This window comes from Lissotriton vulgaris, chromosome 3_1 (assembly GCF_964263255.1).
Source record: "Lissotriton vulgaris chromosome 3_1, aLisVul1.2, whole genome shotgun sequence".
Lineage (NCBI taxonomy): Eukaryota > Metazoa > Chordata > Amphibia > Caudata > Salamandridae > Lissotriton > Lissotriton vulgaris.
Genome location: NC_141689.1, coordinates 151,447,429 through 151,468,067, shown reverse-complemented (window position 1 = coordinate 151,468,067; position 20,639 = coordinate 151,447,429). Strand labels below are relative to the sequence as shown.

General features: G+C 43.9%; 1 protein-coding gene across 1 annotated transcript in view; it reads right to left on the bottom strand.

Annotated features, from left to right (window-relative positions):
- Window positions 1-20,639, bottom strand: part of LOC147726130 (vomeronasal type-2 receptor 26-like) — a 175,825-nt gene that overhangs the window by 94,048 nt on the left and 61,138 nt on the right. Inside the window, exon 4 of the mRNA XM_086963427.1 lies at window positions 561-684. Coding sequence (XP_086819553.1) covers window positions 561-684 — 124 coding nt within the window. The remainder of the gene's footprint in view (window positions 1-560; window positions 685-20,639) is intronic.

Here is a 20,639-nt window from a genome sequence, read left to right as displayed (position 1 = left end):
GAACAGAATATGCATTACCCAAAAAAAACAATTATCAGCAAAAATATTTCTCAGTACCAAAAGTTAAGCTAAAACGACAAATAGTGATGGAGCGTCAGCCATTTCGTATCAGAAACTCTCCTGGCTCCTTCTGGAGGCTTGGAAACCCCACAAAGAAAGGTAGAAGTAGGAATTGTCAACAATGTATTCATATTCCAAGTGGTAGGTGAATACCTGAATATTCACATTATCTATACAGAGATGCTGTGTTCGTGCAAGGAGTTCACCCGGACTCGAGCCAACCACCCACTTGTCTGATAAACGTATGGAGGCATATAGTGAGGTTTCTTTTATGGTTACCTAGGTTAGAAATAGGTAGTCTATTATCACCACAAAAAAGACCTCTGCACTGGATTACGAAACCTACCACCCATCGCAGTGCTGACATGCAGTCTGTCATTCATATATGCATCTGTGTATTAGAAGTAGGCATCTGAGTCTCTGCTTTACTGAATATGAATGTTAGGAGCTGTATATGTCTATTCTGGATAGGTAATGTTCAATCCAAAGGTTTCACTAACCGGTCATGTTTGAAAACTCTCCTTCTGCACAGGGTACACAGTAAAAGCAGCAGATTGGCTTCTCTTCTATTGGAGCTTTGCGGGACCCTGGAAGGCAGCTCTCACTGCAGACAGAGCGGGGAATCTTCAGATAAAAGGTGCAATGAAGAAAAAATAGAAGAGGGCTATAAAACTCAGTGAAAATGATGTCAAACACATGCAGGATATAAGTCTGCTGCTAGGCCTCAATAGTTTAGTTGACGAACATTCCTTCATATGTTGTTCTTTCATGACACAGAAATCAATATTCCTCTTAACTCTTAATCATCGTTCTCTTACCAATCCTTATTAATCAAATCAGGTGAATACAAGGCACTTTGTAAGATAACTACCGAGGGCCTTTGTAATTTCTGAGATGACAATTAGGTAAAGTGCCAGTGTATTTGGATTCTAACACATTAAGGTAGTCAACCCCAACTGTTCTGCACTGAGCCAGAATAGAAAAGCATACACCAGGCAGTGGCATTTGGAAATACCATTTGTCTGGCAATTTGGACATATTATCTTTCCTAACACATATACTTTTTTTTTAGTTCAAGAAACACATATACTTTTAACCTTTGTCTTAAAGAAGAAGATGTTGATTCACAAAGGCCTTTATGAATTTATGAAGTAGTACCCCTCAGGTCTCGAAAAATCACAAAAATGTTACGAGACCTGCAGGTTTAGTGACTTGAATAATGTACTCGACCTAACTGTAATGCTCTTGACTCATAAACTGGTCTCAAATTGTGTGACCCTGGGCAAATATCTCATTTTACAGAGCCACCTTTTTCATTATCACATAAGATCACCTTCAAATATGTGCTTTCAGCATGTCTGCTGTACAAAAAATCTTGTTTAATTTAATTGACTAAACCTTTTCTCCACATATAATACATTTTTGGCCCACATTTCAGGTACACATGACTCCTGAATTGCCTCATAGTGCATTAACAGCAATTTCATCATGGCGGGCCAGGAATGTTTCTCAGTTCATGTTTAAAAAGTCTCACTTTTACTAAATATGTTACTAAACCATGGTGTGGTTCATGCTTCAAAATGTTCACTTTTACTAAATATGTTACTAAAGCATGGTGCGCATGGTGCACATTCAATTGCAGTCAGCACATTTTTCATTTAAATGGTTGCAAATACTGACAAGCAGATTTACTGATAAAACTTTACGCCATACTAATGGTAATGTTTGGCAATCGGGTTTCTCAAATATTTATAATTTGCACATCACTGAGCAACGTGTTCTGATTAGTTTTATCCTAATATATTTTTGTGTCTTTCTGAATTAAAAATATAATTATTTATATATAAGTATATATATATATATATATATATCAAAACAAGAGTCCTGCAATGCGTCTCCTCGCACCACCGCGGAACAGATCTCAAAAACACCAAGGTAGATTTTCAAAGATGTGGCTTTATTTTTCCCTCGCCATCAGCATGACGCGTTTCGGCCGTCACAAAACGGCCTTGATCACATGGCCTCAAATTACCAATGGGGGTGTTTAAATACTGTGTCAAACATAGAGGTAGAAACGATAACAACGGATAAAGGGGGTAAAGGACATGGAAAAAATACTTCATTTACACATATGTACAAAATACAAAACTCAAAAGGACATTTCGATATTCAGATAAGTCTAGGAGCTGAATAAAGTGCTAGTGCAATATCAAGTAAAATTCATTTCAAGATATATACAATAATGCCTAATGAAAAATTAGTATTCAATCTTCATTTCATACCAATCAAAACATATGTGCAAAATTATTGTGACATGTCCGAAGCATAATACAAGACCTCCATCGTTGTTATCAAAAAAACAGTGCTCAAGTGCCCAAAGTGCATAAGGTTCTCGCAGTAAGTACATGTATGCTATGATAACAACAAATCATACCAAAAGATGTCATGTAACTCAATGTACCTGCGCCAGTGTTATAGAAACCCACCACAGTTAAAAACAATCAGGCATGGCTGCTGATGCTAAGTGTTCACTATAGCCATAGTGACTAAATATAGTATAATAAATCCAAGACCATTGTTTTAAAGCAGAACAGATTGCACATGGTTTTACATTGTAGGTAGCTATGAGCTCAATTTAACTGTGCTGTACATGACTGAAAAAATGGGAGAACAACAAAAGAACAGAGTTCACATCATTCGTTGGAAAAAAGATGTCTACACAGGCTACTTAATTCGAGGTTGCTACATAGGGATTAGATAATGATTTATTTACAAAAAAACTTGTAAATCTTCCCCCCTGTTAAGCCCATTAGGTATTCTGGTATTTAAGAGGACAATGTACTTGCTCTCTAATTGTCTCAGAATTTTTTCCCGATCCCCCCTCGGATGTTTTTGGGGACGGAGTCAATAACAAAGTAGGTGAGATGGTTCAAGTTTTTGGCATGTACAAGTTCGAAATGCCGGGCAACAGGATAATTGGAATCAGAGTTAACTATTGCCCTGAGATGTTGCAATATGCGGTTAAACACCTGTAACTTGGTGCTTCCCACATATTTGAGTTTGCACGTACACTCCAAAACATATACAGCGTAATCTGTACGACATATATACAGGTCTCTAATGGGTGTAGGCATGGGATTGAATGGAGATTGAAATTCCACCGTGTTTATCCCGAACTTGCACGCTCTGCATGAAATACATTTATGGAAACCCTTTTTGTTGGAAATCTTAACCTTGTTATCACTCACTTCTGGGCTGGTTCTTACTAGGCAATCTCTCATCGAGGGTCCTCTCCTGAATATAATGGAGGGTTCAATGGGCAGTAACGATGACAGGTTAATGTCTGTATGGAGAATGGGCCAATGTTTCTTAAGGATGCCCCTTATTTTTTTCTCCTCAGTGTTAAAGGTGGTGATTAAACTGACCGTATTGATGTCATGTTTAGGGGGGTTATCTACCTCTTCGTTTGCATTCTCAGAACCCTCTTCTCCAACATCATCTCTGCTGACACTGTTGGCCTTATCTCTAGCTATCAGAAGATCATCCATCAGATAACCACGTTTTAAAAACCTCTGAATTGCCTCTTCCTGGCAGGTGTTCAGATCAGACTCCAAACTACAAATTCTGCGCATCCGTATAAACTCCCCATAAGGAATACTTTTTATGAGGTGTTTGGGGTGCGCACTAGAGGCGTGCAGAATTGAATTACCCGCCGTATTTTTTCGGTGGAGTCTGGTGGCTAAGGTATTGTTCAGGATGTAAATGTCAACATCCAAAAACTGGATATTAGTTTTACTGATCTGGCTAGTAAACGAAAGGTTCAAGTTATTGTTGTTGATGATTTTAACAAAGTCAGCGGCGGATTCCTCATCCCCTCTCCAAATCATACAAATGTCGTCAATAAATCTCCAATAATGGACGATGTTATTGGCGAAATCTGGGAGATGCCTGAGGACATGCTCCTCCCACCACCCAACATGGAGGCATGCATAGGTGGGAGAGAAGCATGCCCCCATAGCAACTCCTCTTAACTGCTGGTAAATCTCCTTATTAAATAAGAAGTAGTTATTCATTAAACACAACCTGATCATAGAAATCAACATTACATTATGGTTCTTGTACATGAGGTTGCGTTGGTTAAGGTAATACTGTACAGCGTTAAGACCATCTGTATGTTTAATACTGGTATAAAGGGAGCTGATGTCAAGGGCCACCAAACTATATCCCTCTCTCCACTCCACCTCTTTCAGTTTAGACAAAAAATGCCCAGTGTCCTTGATGTAGGAAGGTAAACTAACAACAAAATTCTGCAAAAAGAAATCAACATATTTAGACATTGGCTCCATGAGACTTCCTTGGGCCGAAATGATAGGTCGGCCTGGGACGGGAGACACTTGTTTGTGAATTTTGGGTATTAAATACAAGGTAGGGGTCAAAGGATGATCAACTTTCAAATACCCCAATTCTTGCTTAGTTAAAAGACCTTCCCTCTTCCATTGATTTAGTTCTTTGTGGATCCTATCTTTAAGGTTACGTACTTCCCCGAAAATCGCTTTTCGGTAACAGGATGGATTTGAAAGGTGGCAGTTAGCTTCATTCATGTATTGGTCTCTTGGCCAGATGACGATATTGCCTCCCTTATCGGCCTTGTTGATAATCAAATTGGAATTGTTCCTCAATTTTTTCATTAAGTTGAAGTATTGTTTTTCCATGTATTTGAGTCTTTTATTTTTTCTGGAAGTATTGATTTGCAAAGCCTTCAGGTCCTCAGTAATCATGTCATTAAAAGTGTCAATAGCATCCTTTGGCATCAGAGGCATAAATGTGGACTTAGGTTTAAATGGGGTTTCACTCGGTGCATTGATACTCACCCCATTCTGTCACATTTAGTTTGAGTGCAGATACTAGAGAAACTCTCATCCAGTGCCAATTCATGGGCCGTCTGCAATGCCCCCATATCTGCCACTTGGAACATAGAAGAAGGATGTAAGGCGCTACTGATGGTAGTGGCTTTCTCCTGGGCATTTGCAAGTTTAAAATGTTTTTTTAACTTCAACTTACGAATAAATTTGAATACATCAATTCTGGTTTGTACATAGTTGTAACCATTTTTAGGACAGAAGGACAGGCCCAAGGACAAAAGTTGTGTCTCTGCTTTAGAAAGGACTTCTTCAGATAAGTTGATGACTGTATTATCTAGACCGGTGGTAGGTTTAATATCCGTGGTATCTGTATTGCCAGATTCATGGTTTGTGGGCAAAGTGGAGGCATTGTTGATTTCTAACACAGTTACCATTTCTTGCCCCTCCCTCTTTTTGCGAAACCTCTCCCTGCGGCATTTCCTTCTTTCGTGACATTTGCGGTTTTTGCATTTGCGTTTTTGTTCCGCTGCTGTTGGGTCTTTGGTCGCAGAGTTTTCAACCTGTCCTCGATTAAAAAACCCAATTCCTCCGATGGTGCATAATGAGTGGGTACTGCTACAGAAACACCCGCTGATTGTTCATCATCTGAGCCCACACTGCTTGCATTAGAGCTTAATTCTTGTTTTGACACAGTTATTTCCCCGCTTTCATTAATTGCTGGGGGAACGGCTTTTGGTGTCATTGCCTGTCTTTTCATAGTGTCATATTTTCTTGCAAACGTGAAAATTCTCCCGGTTTCATAATCTTGTTTATCTCGGGCGAATTTGTATTGTTTGCGCAAGCTAATGGTTTCTTGATGTTTATTGAGACGAGTGTTAATTTCTTCACGATATTTTTTAATATATTCAGTTTCTTTATGAGCATCCAGTTCATTATTGAGTGCTTCAATCTCTTTGAGAATGTCAATTCTGTCGATTTCTGCATACTTTATCAAAATGCAAATCATGTTTTTGGATGCCTCCAAGTTGTTAGTGGCCCATTCTTTTAACATGAGTGGGTTGGGGTTTTCAAATGATGGTGCTATAAGTACCCTTAACCCCCTCGGGACTCTTCCCACTTCCAGATATTTTTCAAGGGATCGCTTTTCCCACCACTTCGTGATCTCAGTCTTTAAAAGTTTCTCCAGTTTATTCAGTTTCCCCTTAAGATCAATATTGGGGTTGTTGTTGCTCCTATTATCTGCAACTGGTCTAACTGTTGGCAGGTTTACGAACATAGCATCAGCCAATGCCTCCCGGTTTTTCATTGCCTCCGCCGACGAAGACATGTTTGGAGGGAAGAATAATTCTTATGCCACAGCCCTTCAAAAACGAAGTCTTTTCTCGAAATGAGGGCGTGAATGAACGGTGTTTAAAATATCCCTCTACCCGTGCAATGCAACTCTTACTTGAATAAGCAGCGACACGCACTCACCAGTTTACCGCACGTAACCTTGTAATCCCTCGGGGGTCCTTCGACTCACACGCGGTTTTACTCGGAAACGCCGCGTTATCACTGGGAGTGCTCGTCGCCTAGTTCTCCAGGTTGCACGGGGAGCTGCTGCCAAGATTACTCCTTCCGGGTCAAAGTACAGTCCGCATGCGCGGTGTCGGCCGTATCAGCACAGCAACTCGTTGGAAGAGAGAGGATCCGTTGAGACAGAAACAGCCGTATTCTGCCTGAAATTGTATCAAAACAAGAGTCCTGCAATGCGTCTCCTCGCACCACCGCGGAACAGATCTCAAAAACACCAAGGTAGATTTTCAAAGATGTGGCTTTATTTTTCCCTCGCCATCGGCATGACGCGTTTCGGCCGTCACAAAACGGCCTTGATCACATGGCCTCAAATTACCAATGGGGGTCTTTAAATACTGTGTCAAACATAGAGGTAGAAACGATAACAACGGATAAAGGGGGTAAAGGACATGGAAAAAATACTTCATTTACACATATGTACAACATACAAAACTCAAAAGGACATTTCGATATTCAGATAAGTCTAGGAGCTGAATAAAGTGCTAGTGCAATATCAAGTAAAATTCATTTCAAGATATATACAATAATGCCTAATGAAAAATTAGTATTCAATCTTCATTTCATACCAATCAAAACATATGTGCAAAATTATTGTGACATGTCCGAAGCATAATACAAGACCTCCATCGTTGTTATCAAAAAAACAGTGCTCAAGTGCCCAAAGTGCATAAGGTTCTCGCAGTAAGTACATGTATGCTATGATAACAACAAATCATACCAAAAGATGTCATGTAACTCAATGTACCTGCGCCAGTGTTATAGAAACCCACCACAGTTAAAAACAATCAGGCATGGCTGCTGATGCTAAGTGTATGTGTGTGTGTGTGTGTATATATATTTCTGGTGCATACATCCATCTGTGGATTTGAATATCCCCCAAAGAGCCATCATTCCTAGAGAAGGTTTTCTCTAGCTCCCCCACATCAACAAGGATGTTACTATTCTACGACTCTGTACGCGACTCCGTGTGACATCATCAGAACAATAAGAAGACCTCGTCCTCGTGCTGACATCAGTTCCCTTTTTTCTGCACCTTCAACGTGTAACGGTTTTTCTAGGCTCTCCTAATTGTAAGAGATTTCTTCCATTGTTACAGGTGCAACATTGTTGCAAGTGATGATGTCACCTCTGAATAAGTCAGGATTCAAGCTGTGCAGGGAATGTGAGGGTCAAATTTCGATTACTGACCCACACAATCATTGTTTATGGTGCCTAAGTCCAGATCACAATGTTGAGGACTGTTCATCATGTCAGTGGATGAATCCGAAAGCCTTGAATGAAAGGGAGGCAAAGCTATTTATGGAAAAGGCAAAAAAGGATAAGAGAGGTTGTCGAAGGTCCCAGCCTCGATCTAAGTCGCAGTCTCCTCACTCTTCGAAAACCTCCCAAAATAAGCACAAGAAGAATCAATGTTATAGCACTTGGCATCGCTCTTCAAGAGATGTTTCACCAAAGTTGATGGTTCCTGGTCCGAAGAATTGTGGGGAATTAGGTGAGATCTCTCTGACTTCATCTCCTGAGGTTGCTCCGGCGTCGCATTTTACTTCTAGAGCTGTGACTCCACCTGGATGCCTTGAACTGGAGCCAGCTTTAGATCCGGATGTTCCACAGCCGCCTCCTGTGCCTTCTAGACAAGAACAGGAGTATCCCGCTTTCCTGGCTCCGGGGTCAAATCCATCAACCTTCTTAAATGCTATTGTCAGGATTGGACCCATGGCAGGCAGTTCTTCGCAGGTTTCCTCCATCATTAAGTACTCACCCCCTTCCCTCAACTGGACACTGCTAGTGGCGAATTATCGTTTCGCCTTGGAGCAGTCACTTCCCTGTTGCCAGTGTCGTGGGGCCAGTTAGCGTTCTAGTGTTTTCTTAGAACGCGGTCTCTGTGACTTGGAGCGCGAGCGTTCGATAAACGGCGCACTTCAACGGTATTTTCCCTGAGAGGCGAACGTATTTCTTTCGCGCTCTCTCAAAGTTAGTATTTATAGCCATAGTGAGTTTTTTCAGTCAGGTTTGGTGTTTCCTATTGTCCTTTCACCTTCCTGAGGTATTTCATAGAGACCGGCGGCTTTTCACGGCTGCTCCAGTTCTTTCCCGTTTAATGCTCTCAAGCCTCACGGACTTTAACGAGGCTTCTCCTATTCCCTCTGCCTAGCTTCCAGCTCTCCGCCCCATCTCCACTATTCCAAGATCTTCGTTTCCACATACTGGGTCGGCTGGAGCGGCTCATTCATCTTCCTGTCAGCTGTTCCTCGAGCGCAGAGTAAACTCCAGTGACCCGGTTCTCGGAGAGCTTTCCAAAGCGGCAAGCAGCCTCAAGACGGTGAGCTCGAACCAATCTTATTAATTCCAGAACTGTATTTCCTGTTGCTGATTCACAGAGTTCATTGAGCCTTATTTAAAGACTTGCACTAAAGCAGACAGCTATAGACTATCATTTGCCTCTTTGGATTTCACCCGTTTGAATGTTTGGTGATTAATCAGGAGCTACCTTACTCAAACTCAAAGACTGTATCTTCATGTAGATAAAAATATATATATATATATTCTTGTGTACCATCAACTTCTCCTGTGCAACTGGTCAGTTCAACTACCTTCAACTTCTCCTGTGCAAATTGGTCAGTTCAACTACCATCATCAACACAGCTGAGTAAATAAAGACCTATAAGAGAGCAGCTAAAGCTTACACACACACAGGTAATTAAGGTTAGGTTCCTTGGAGAGAGTATTAGGAAACTAGAGTATAGAGAAGTCAGAACTTAGTAATGTTGTCCTTATGTTTTGCAGAATAACCGTACACCATTCCTTGAGCGGGAGAAGATATTTTTGTGAGCAGTCTCTCTGTTTGTTATCCACTTCCCCTTTCCCTGTTATCACTGTCGCAAGAGAAATCCGGCACAGTGGTGAAGGGGAATTGGGAGTTAGCATCACCTTGGGTCTGATACTCCAGCGGAGCCGGAATCTTCAGGTACCTTCTGACAGATTGAAGTGCCAGCTGAATTTTCCGCTTGGGTGTCATGGCCGAAGGACTCGACCTAAAAGCCTTGGGATCCATTTTAGAAGATTTACAAAAGCAGTTGATAGAAACCCGAGAGGAGGTTAGGAAATCAAATCAGGAGACTAGTTTTCTTCATCAAAAGATAAATGAACTCACTGCTAGTCCAAGTCCTGATTTTGGGGGTCCAAAGTCACAAACCTTTAACCCTTCGCCAGCCACTAGTGAGTTTTCCACTCAGGTAGTGCATGCCATGTCTCCCACTATTCCACTAGCCCCTCCCGAAAGATTTCTGGGTGACCCAAATAAGGCACAGGTCTCTGTCACTCAGTGTTCTTTGCACTATCTCTGTAAGCCAATAATTTTCAAAGAAGATCAATCCAAAGTGGCGTTCATGCTGTCGTACCTGAGTGGAGATGCCGCTTCTTGGTCATTGCCTTTGGTGTCTACAAATGATCCAGTGTTGTACAATTTTCAGGAATTCAAGACTGAATTCTTACGAATATTTGATAGGAGAGCAATCTCTCAAACCACAGACAATGAGCTACTGGATTTAAAGCAAGGAAATCGAGAGTTGGTGGCATACTTAGCGCAGTACAACAAGCTTATTGTGGAGACTAACTGGCCCCCAGAAAAAAGAGCAGCAATTTTCTACAGAGGTCTACGTGACGAACTGAAGGATGGGCTCTCCCAGATTCCCAAGAGACCCACCGACGTCTCTGAACTAATAGACTTAGTACTTCAAATAGACCAGAGGCAATCGGAGAGGCGTCAGGAGCGACGAAAGGAAACTCGAACCTTTCCTCCAAGATTTGATCGCATGCGGCCAGAGAGTGTTAAGCCCAAAGAAGAAGCCACGGTAAAGGAACCAATGCAAATTGGAACAGTCCGGGGTCCGCTTAGTACTGAGGAACGGGAAAAGAGAAGACAAGGCAAGTTATGTATGTACTGTGGAGGTTCTGGGCATTTCGTCAAGGAGTGTCCACGCAGACCCAAGACATCGACATGGGTAAAAGACAAGCTTCACCAGTAGACGGGGTTGCCCTGGTGGAAGCCGAATCTAAGACAACTCCTATGATTCAGTCATTGTCAAACACCATGCAGTTATCGGCACCTCATCTCATCCTATCTTGTCAAATAATTTTTGGAAAAGAACAAAGTGCAAATGTAGCAATCATGATTGACTCTGGAGCTACCGGAAACTTTTGCGATATTCTGTTTGCAAAAAGGTTGGGCATTAACTTTGTTAGGAAGGACAAGCCGGAACCAGTGCGAGCTGTGGATGGAACCCCTTTATCTTCCGGTCCGATAGCCTTCGATACAGAAACCATCTCAGTGATTGGACCGGGAGAACATAAGAGTTATCTTCGATTCAGTTTAATTGATGCTCCTCAGTTCCAACTGATTTTGGGTCTGCCTTGGTTAACAGAGCATAATCCGAAGATTGACTGGACGAGGAGAACTGTAGATTTGACCTCCGATTTCTGTCTGGAACACTGTTTCCATTCCCATCCCGTGAAGACGGAGTCGAGTGAAACTTACTGTTTGGCCAATCAACCACAAGTAATCTGCCTGGTGGAACTCCCCGAAATTCCTGCACAGTATCAAGATTTAAAGGCCGTTTTTGATGAGCGAGGGGCGCAGAGACTTCCTCCCCATCGGGAATATGACTGCAAAATTGAGTTGGAACCAGGAGCCTCGCTCCCTTGTAGTCGCATATATGCTCTTTCGGAATCTGAAAATCTGCATTTGAAAGAATACCTAGACGAAAATTTGGCTAACGGATTCATTAGGCCCTCTCAATCCCCAGTTTCCTCTCCTCTTTTCTTTATTCCGAAGAAAGACAAAAGCCTGAGGACTTGTATAGACTATCGGGCCTTGAATCTGGTGACCAAAAAGAATCGATACCCGTTGCCGCTTATCTCAGAACTTTTGGATCAGGTGAAGGAGGCCCAGATCTACACTAAATTGGATTTGAGGGGGGCTTACCATTTGGTCCGGATGGCAGAAGGAGACGAGTGGAAAACGGCTTTCAGAACTCGTTATGGGCTTTTCGAATACCAGGTCATGCCTTTTGGGTTGTGCAATGCGCCAGCGGCATTTCAAAATTTTGTGAACGACATCCTTCGTGAATTTCTGGATCGCTTCGCAGTGGTTTATATTGACGATATTCTTATTTTTTCCAAGAACACCGAGGAACATATCCAGCATGTTCGTACCATTTTGGAATGTCTGTTGGAGAATCAACTCTTTGTGAAATTGGAGAAATGTGTGTTTCATGCAACCAAGGTGGAGTTTTTGGGGTACATACTCTCCCCAGAGGGAGTTTCCATGGATGAATCCAAACTCAAGGCGATCCGAGATTGGCCAGCTCCAAGTTCTGTGAAAGAAATCCAGAGTTTTTTAGGGTTCGCCAATTTTTATCGGCGATTCATCCAGAATTTTTCAGAAAAAGTGGGCCCCATTACTCGCTTGTTGCGGAAGAACGAAAAGTTTTTGTGGGGAACCGAGGCAGAAGGCGCTTTTCAATTCCTCAAAGAATCCTTTGTCTCGGCACCCATCTTGCAACACCCGGATCCGTTGGAACCATTTTTTGTAGAGGCAGACGCCTCCAATCTGGCCATTGGGGGAGTTTTGTCTCAACGCCATAAGAAGACGGGGCAACTTCATCCAGTCGCCTTTTACTCTCGAAAACTTACTGCAGCCGAAATAAACTATGCTATAGCCGACAAGGAGTTGCTGGCAGTAAAGGTGGCGTTTCTAGAGTGGCGACATTATTTGTTGGGAGCCAGGCATGTGGTAACTGTGTTTACAGACCATAGGAATTTGCAGTTCCTTAAGTCCGCGCGAACCTTGACCCCGAGGCAGCTTCGATGGTCTTTATTCTTTGCTGATTATGATTTTGTTCTCACGTACAAGCCAGGTATAACCAATGGAAAGGCTGATGCCCTCTCTCGACTAAAAGTGGGAGAGAATTCAGAGGAAAAAATTGAGAAATTCCTCATCCCCGCTGAAAAGATCGTGGCAGTTACTGTAGAGGACGAGTTGGAAGAGAAGATAGTCTTGGAATTCAAAAAAGATGATTACTCGAATTGGGAGAATAAGGGTCCAGATCGGCTAGTGAAAGATGGGAAACCTTATTTTCAAGGGAAAATGTTTGTCCCCGGAGAGAAACTACAAGAGGAGATCATTCGAAAGTTCCATGATCAGCCCTTGGCGGGCCACAAGGGAGTTTTGAAGACATTGGAGCTGGTAAAACGAAATTTTCTTTGGCCAGGTATGGAAGCTCAGGTTCGACAGTATGTTGCCACTTGTGAACTTTGTTTGAAAGGGAAAAGTCTCAGGCAATCCCCACAAGGTCTTTTAATGCCTTTACCAGTACCACCTTATCCTTGGCACACAGTCTCCATGGACTTTATTGTTGAGTTACCATCTAGTCAAGGGATGTCAGTCATCTGGGTGGTGGTAGACCAATTTTCTAAAATGAGTCATTTCATTCCTCTCAAGGGTCTCCCTAATGCCACTGATTTGGCCATCCTGTTTGTTCAACACATAGTCAAATTGCATGGAATCCCGAAAGTAGTGATTTCAGATAGGGGGTCCCAATTTGTGTCCCGATTTTGGAGATCCTTCCTAAGAGGTCTGGGGGTGGATTCTTGTTTATCCACTGGTTATCATCCCGAGACCGATGGACAGACTGAGAGAGTAAATCAAGATTTAGAACAGTACTTGCGTCTGTATCTGTTGGACCAGGAAGGAGATTGGCCATCTTTACTAGCTCCAGCAGAATTTGCCTATAATAACTCAGTGCATACCGCCACTGGGTTTTCTCCTTTCTTCTTGAATTCAGGTAGACATCCCAATATGTTGGTGGGCAGAGTTGTAGGGGATGTTCCAGCTGCTGAAGAAGTTATCCATAAGTTACAGATTGCCCTGCAGTCAGCAACTGCAAACTTGGTCAAGGCTAAGGCAGCTTTTAAGCAGCAAGCAGATAAGGGTCGCAAGGCTAATCCAGTTTATCTTCCGGGGGAGAAGGTTTGGGTTTCCACGCGCCATATGCGCTTGCGGGGAAATCGGAAGTTTCAACCTAGGTTTGTGGGACCCTATTCAGTGGACAGAATGATAAATCCTGTTAGTGTGAGACTCCATTTGCCAAAAACATTGAAAATTCATCCAACATTCCATGTATCTTTGATTCGGAAAAATCCACCAAATCTTCGTAAGGTTCTTCCACCCATTCCAGTACAGGTAGATTCAGTGGAGGAATATGAAGTAAAGAGAATTCTAGACTCTAAGATCAGGAAGGGACAACTTTTCTATTTAGTGGATTGGAAAGGTTTTGGTCCTGAAGAACAATCTTGGGAACCCAGCTCTAATGTTCACGCCACCAGATTAGTTAGGGAGTTCCACAAAACTTATCCACACAAGCCTAGGAAGGGGGTTTTGGTGGGGGGTACTGTCAGGATTGGACCCATGGCAGGCAGTTCTTCGCAGGTTTCCTCCATCATTAAGTACTCACCCCCTTCCCTCAACTGGACACTGCTAGTGGCGAATTATCGTTTCGCCTTGGAGCAGTCACTTCCCTGTTGCCAGTGTCGTGGGGCCAGTTAGCGTTCTAGTGTTTTTTTAGAACGCGGTCTCTGTGACTTGGAGCGCGAGCGTTCGATAAACGGCGCACTTCAACGGTATTTTCCCTGAGAGGCGAACGTATTTCTTTCGCGCTCTCTCAAAGTTAGTATTTATAGCCATAGTGAGTTTTTTCAGTCAGGTTTGGTGTTTCCTATTGTCCTTTCACCTTCCTGAGGTATTTCATAGAGCCCGGCGGCTTTTCACGGCTGCTCCAGTTCTTTCCCGTTTAATGCTCTCAAGCCTCTCGGACTTTAACGAGGCTTCTCCTATTCCCTCTGCCTAGCTTCCAGCTCTCCGCCCCATCTCCACTATTCCAAGATCTTCGTTTCCACATACTGGGTCGGCTGGAGCGGCTCATTCATCTTCCTGTCAGCTGTTCCTCGAGCGCAGAGTAAACTCCAGTGACCCGGTTCTCGGAGAGCTTTCCAAAGCGGCAAGCAGCCTCAAGACGGTGAGCTCGAACCAATCTTATTAATTCCAGAACTGTATTTCCTGTTGCTGATTCACAGAGTTCATTGAGACTTATTTGAAGACTTGCACTAAAGCAGACAGCTATAGACTATCATTTGCCTCTTTGGATTTCACCCGTTTGAATGTTTGGTGATTAATCAGGAGCTACCTTACTCAAACTCAAAGACTGTATCTTCATGTAGATAAAAATATATATATATATTCTTGTGTACCATCAACTTCTCCTGTGCAACTGGTCAGTTCAACTACCTTCAACTTCTCCTGTGCAAATTGGTCAGTTCAACTACCATCATCAACACAGCTGAGTAAATAAAGACCTATAAGAGAGCAGCTAAAACTTACACACACACAGGTAATTAAGGTTAGGTTCCTTGGAGAGAGTATTAGGAAACTAGAGTATAGAGAAGTCAGAACTTAGTAATGTTGTCCTTATGTTTTGCAGAATAACCGTACACCATTCCTTGAGAGGGAGAAGATATTTGTGTGAGCAGTCTCTCTGTTTGTTATCCCCTTCCCCTTTCCCTGTTATCACTGTCGCAAGAGAAATCCGGCACAGTGGTGAAGGGGAATTGGGAGTTAGCATCACCTTGGGTCTGATACTCCAGCGGAGCCGGAATCTTCAGGTACCTTCTGACAGCTATGTACTACATTTTTGCAAGGGCTGTATCAATCTTGTGTGCTGGCTGGCCCCTGTCGCCGACGTGAGAGGACGCCGACCCTGCGACCTGCTACAGCCTTCACTCGTATCCAGATCAACTTGTCCGGCCCCCCGTGACTGCTAATTGAAAACTGGAGGGCTTCGGAATTTGCATTGGTCGCGGTGCGGGACGCCGACCCTGACGGCTGCAGGGGACCCGCTGATCCTTTTCATTTGCTACATATGGCACCTTCGCCCCTGACTGTCTCAGATTGCACCTTAATGACCATTTATGGAACTCGTATTTAATCGGCGTTTGGCTTCCCCATCAGGATCTGTTTTAAACCGGAAGCTCCTTTGACCCACTCCTATATAGATTCGCGAGAAACCCTTTTCTGCAGGAACCTTACCTGAATGAATGAAAAACATATGATGATCAGGCTTATCCAGGAGAAAAGTGTGTGTATGTCCCCCTCCCCGGTCTTCAATGCCCTGATGAAGATGCAGCCTAAATTGGCTTTGCATTGAAACGCGCGTTGGCGTGACCTACATGGATGGCCTCTATTGTAATATCACTACCTACTGCACCTCATCTTTAACTGCCTCCATGTTGTTGTTTTTTGTCTCTACTCTAGCAAACATTGATTGTTATGTTGCAGGCCCCTAGGTCCCCCTATACTTGTAGTTGTATGTCTGCACTATTTCTATAGTGAGTGAGATTGAGATGTGTATGTCTGCTTAATGAATGACTGTGGGAGTGTGTGGGACGTTTATAAACTTTTTTCCTGGTATGAATTTTTAATGATGACACCTATTTAGACCTAAGAGATAAATTTTGTTCCTGTGTTTGTATATATGCTTTAGAAGGTTTTCTTATGGACCCCACCTATAAATTGTCATTTTTAAAAAATAAAAACTTTTCTATTTTCTTAAACAATTGTGTTGAATGAGTTCTGATATATCTTTGGCTCAGATGCGTTAATTTATGTCACCTCCCCTTATCCCTTTGGATCTCGCTGTTGGGACCATATAAGTATACCCTGTCAGGGTAGTTCTCTTTTTCTTTTATACTGGCTGGCCCCATAGGTCCACTCTCTTACTCTTTAGGAGACTTTCTGGCACATTACCAGCAGGCACCTTTTATGCCGATCACTCAGGTGGACTGGCCACCGCCAATGGTGAGACAGACTGCTCCGTTGCCAGGGGAGGAAGTGAGACGCAAATCTCCAGTGCCGAATGACCCCTCTTCCTCGCCTTCTGGATCCAAACCAGTGCTGTGTCGCCCTGATTCAGTTCTACCAGCATCTGAGCAACCGTCATTACCTAAGTCACCAATGCAGGTGTTAGCGCCACCAACACCGGTGCCGAAGATAAGATCTAGAAGAGAAGCTCTGAGGCTTTTGGAGGAGGAGCAATATTTGTCTGGGGAGGATGAGAATTTGAAAGAAGGCGAAATTGTGGCCATGGATCCTGATTTTGAAAGGCTGGAGGTGGCAAGTAGTCTGGATACCTCTCCAGAATGGGAGTTCTTATTCTCAAAAGGTATTGTGCCACTTAAGGAAACATTATATCACTCAAGTGATTAGAATTAACAGCTGAGATGTTAGTTACCAATACCTTTTACTGATTTGAAGTCAAATTTATTGCCTGGAGTACTTCATTGTTCAACATCTACATCTGAGTCCTTATTGCCATTTAACAAGGCTCTTACTGAGCCTAGTCTTAAAATATGGCAGAAGCCTATGTCTTCGGGAGCAGTTTCAAGGTGGATTGCTAGGAGGTACAAGCCTGCTCTAGGGGATCCATTGATTTTGTCCACGCACCCCATGCTTTAAAGTTTGGTGGTACGTCTTGTTCTACAAATTTGACACCTGGTTCTTTCCCAACAACTCAAGCTGACAGGGATTCTAAAAGAATGTAGGAATTGGCCAAGAGAGTGTTGTCCTCTGGTAGTATGGCCCTGACATCCACTAATGCTATGTGTCTATTGGGGTGCTATATTTATGCATTACTGGAATCAGCAAGGGATGTCGTTCTGAAATTGTCTTGGGATCTCCAGGGACATTTTTCTGAACTCTTGAATGACAGGCTGCTGCTCATCAGGTGATACGGTAAGGCCTGGTCATAGCTGACTCAGTGGCAAGGGTAATGGGTTCCTCTATTGCCACTAGCAGACATGCCTGGTTAAGGGGATCAGGCTTCTCGCTGGATATACAGGCAACATTTCTCGATTTGCCTTTTGATGGATCAAGGCTGTTTCAGTGCCAATGCTGATTCTGCTCTGGAGAGGTTTAAGCACAGCAATACGAATGCGAGGTTGTTGGGACTTCAGTCGCAACCTAACAATAATAGACAATTCCTTAGGATCCCGAGGGTTTGGTCGAGGGAGAAGTCAGCACCAGCACAGCAGCAGTCCTCCAATCCCGATTTCGGGTAGCCATGGCTTTACAAATTCTGGAAAATAGAATAGATTCCCCTTTACAGAAGCTATAGACGACAGGGCAGAGGTCTTCAGCATGGAATTGCCCATCAACGATCCTCTTTCTCCTCTTCTTTCTCCCCTGCCAAAGTTGCATGAAAGCAGCCCTAGCTTCACAGTCTTAGAACATGCTTGCCCAGTGGGAGGATGATTGGCCTATTTTCTGCCTCACTGGAGGTCTGTCACGACAGACCTTTGGGTTTTAAATATCGTAGATAATGGGTATGCCCTAGCCTTCCAGGAGTTCCCACTCCATTTCCTCCCCAATAAGGGTTTAGTATGGAAGAGCATCTTCTGCTCCTCCAACAGGAGGTACAAACCCTGCTTCAGAAGGGTGCAGTGGAATTGGTTCCAGAGCGGGAATGGGGTCAGGGATGTTATTCCTGATACTTCCTGATTCCCAAAAAGGATGGTCATTTATGGCCGATCTTCGACCTCAGGATTTTGAACTTGTTCCTCTAAAAGGAAATGATCAAAATACTGACCCTGGCACATGTGCTTCTTGCGCTGGAGAAGGAAGACTAGATGTTTTTGATCGTTTGGCAGGATGTGTATTTTCACATTCCCATTCTGAATTTGCATCAGAGTTTCTCCGTTTTATGGTGTGATCTCAAAATGATCAGTTTGCGGTCCTCCTTTTTGGTCTAACATACGCACCATGGCTCTTCACAAAAGTGATAGCAATGGTTATTCCCTTATCTGGCTGACTGGCTGATCAAAGCCAAGTCACCAGAGATGGTGTTGTGCCATTTGCAGTTGACAACGCAATTGTTGTACAGCCTGGGCTTTTCAATAAATGTGCGCAAATCTCACATAGAGCTTGCTCAGCGCACACTGTTCATAGGGGGAGTATTGGACACTACAGTGAGTCTTGCCTTCCCTTCTCCTCAGAGTATTCAGGACGGATCAGTAACATAATATCAACACCAGAATATCAACAGAAAATATAGTCTACCTATCTACAAACAGGTAAGTGCCAAAATATCGATTCCAAAATATAGTTGTTAAAAATATAGTTTACTAAAATATATATTTTTTTAAATGTCTTAAAATTAATATTAAATTAATTAAATAATAAATGTAATTAGGTAAAACCTACTTAAAATTAATTTAAAAATACTAAAATTAATGAATAATATATTTAACCTCCCGAAAAATTAAACAGGCATCTTTTTTTATATATTAACTTAATAATATTAAAAGATAATAATTTATTTTTAATTATAAAGAGGTTGATTCCGATTCGGGAAAATGCGCCCTGAATAGCTGTACGGAGCGTATTTCCCGTACGAATCGTACACCTTCTACGTCCCCGTACGTACAATCAAGTACGATCCAAACCCAATGCAGATCTACGTACGATGCATACCAAACACCGTACGACACAAAAATACATTTGATTTGTATCTGGTTCACGCAGTAGGCTACGTCTGAACGTAAACAAGCAGCAGTTTCCGGCCCAGCAAGTACGAGTTGTCTCTGTGACACTCCGAACGACTCTTTTGCTACGGGACCTGAAAACAACCGTAAAAGCAGAGTCCGGCTCGAACCGCACCCCGGTACACAACATACACGCCATGAACACCATCATCCGTGTCATCCCAGTCCTGTACGCCTACAACCTGGTGCATAGAAACGACGACGGCGCAGACGGTGAGAACAACGCACCGCAACAACGGAAGTGTACATGTACGGTGCGTCATACACGCTCGCGTATACCACCATTGCAATTGTGATACAAGCCACACACACGCTGTTGGACTTGGCCCTTAGGGCAGGTTCACCCCTAGACTTTTTGCCTTATGTGTGACCCTGTGTCAGTGATTTTTGGGTCTCTGCGCACTTTCCCCTGAGTCACAGAGTGAAAGTGCGTGCGTGTAGTATGGCTGGCCTGCCCTCCCATAGGAATGCATGGGGAATGTGTGTGTCCCTGGTAGTTCCTGATGCGTGGGGAGTGCAGGCTCGAGTTTAGTATGTATAAACTTGTGAGAGTGAATGCTGCGAGATGGTGTCTGCGGCATGTATGTGTCTAGAAGGGAAGTGCTACTTCTGGACATTGAGATATGTGTGCAGTGAGGGTGCTGGAGCGTGATTGGCTGGAGCTGGCTGGCATGCCAGGCTCCAGGAAGTCTGGATGGGTCTGCCCGGTGGTGAGTGGGAGATTAGCATGAGTGATGTGTGGGAGGAGTGTACCTGTGTCCTGGATGGGCTGGGTTTTCCCCACACAATGCTGGCTCCGCCCCCCTGTGGTGTGTCTAACGACCCTAGCCTCCCCAGTGAAAGAAATGGGTGGTTGGGCCATCAAGAGTGCTCCAGAACCAGCTGCGACTGGTTTTCCCCCCACCCTGCACATTGTAACAAAGGATTTACTGTATAAAAAGGGGCTGTGTCCCCTTGGAAAATGTTCTACTTTTGGATCCTGCCAGAGGGGGCTTTTGCTGCTGCTGGGGCCAGGAGGACCGCCACTTGGGGAGTCTCCCTGCCTGGAGACCCAGTGGGCTGGCTCTGGCCCAGCCTTGCCCCCCATGCCTGCCTCCAGCCCTGCTGGAGCCCTGTCCTGTCCTCCAGTGCTGGGGAGCACTGAGGACTTCTTTGCCTGCAGCCTGAGAGCGCTGCTCTCTGCCCTTCAGCGCTGGGAGCGCTGAAATCCCTGCCTAGCGCTTGGAAGCGCTGGATTTTGCCCGAGCGCTGTAAGCGCTGTATTTTGTCTACCCAGTGTGGCGAGTTGGCGGCGCGGGTGCCACCCCGCTCATTGCCGTATTGTTTTGCCCGGTTTGTGGTTTGATTCACGAGGGAGCCCACTCCTCGGATCATAGGAGCCCGCCTACCTGCCTAAGAAGCGAGCCGCCGCGCTGCCCGCGGCGACCCGGAAGTGGTGAGGCGGCCGACCAACCACAGCGCGGCCCCGGAGAGGCCGACCGGAAGTCCCGCCCC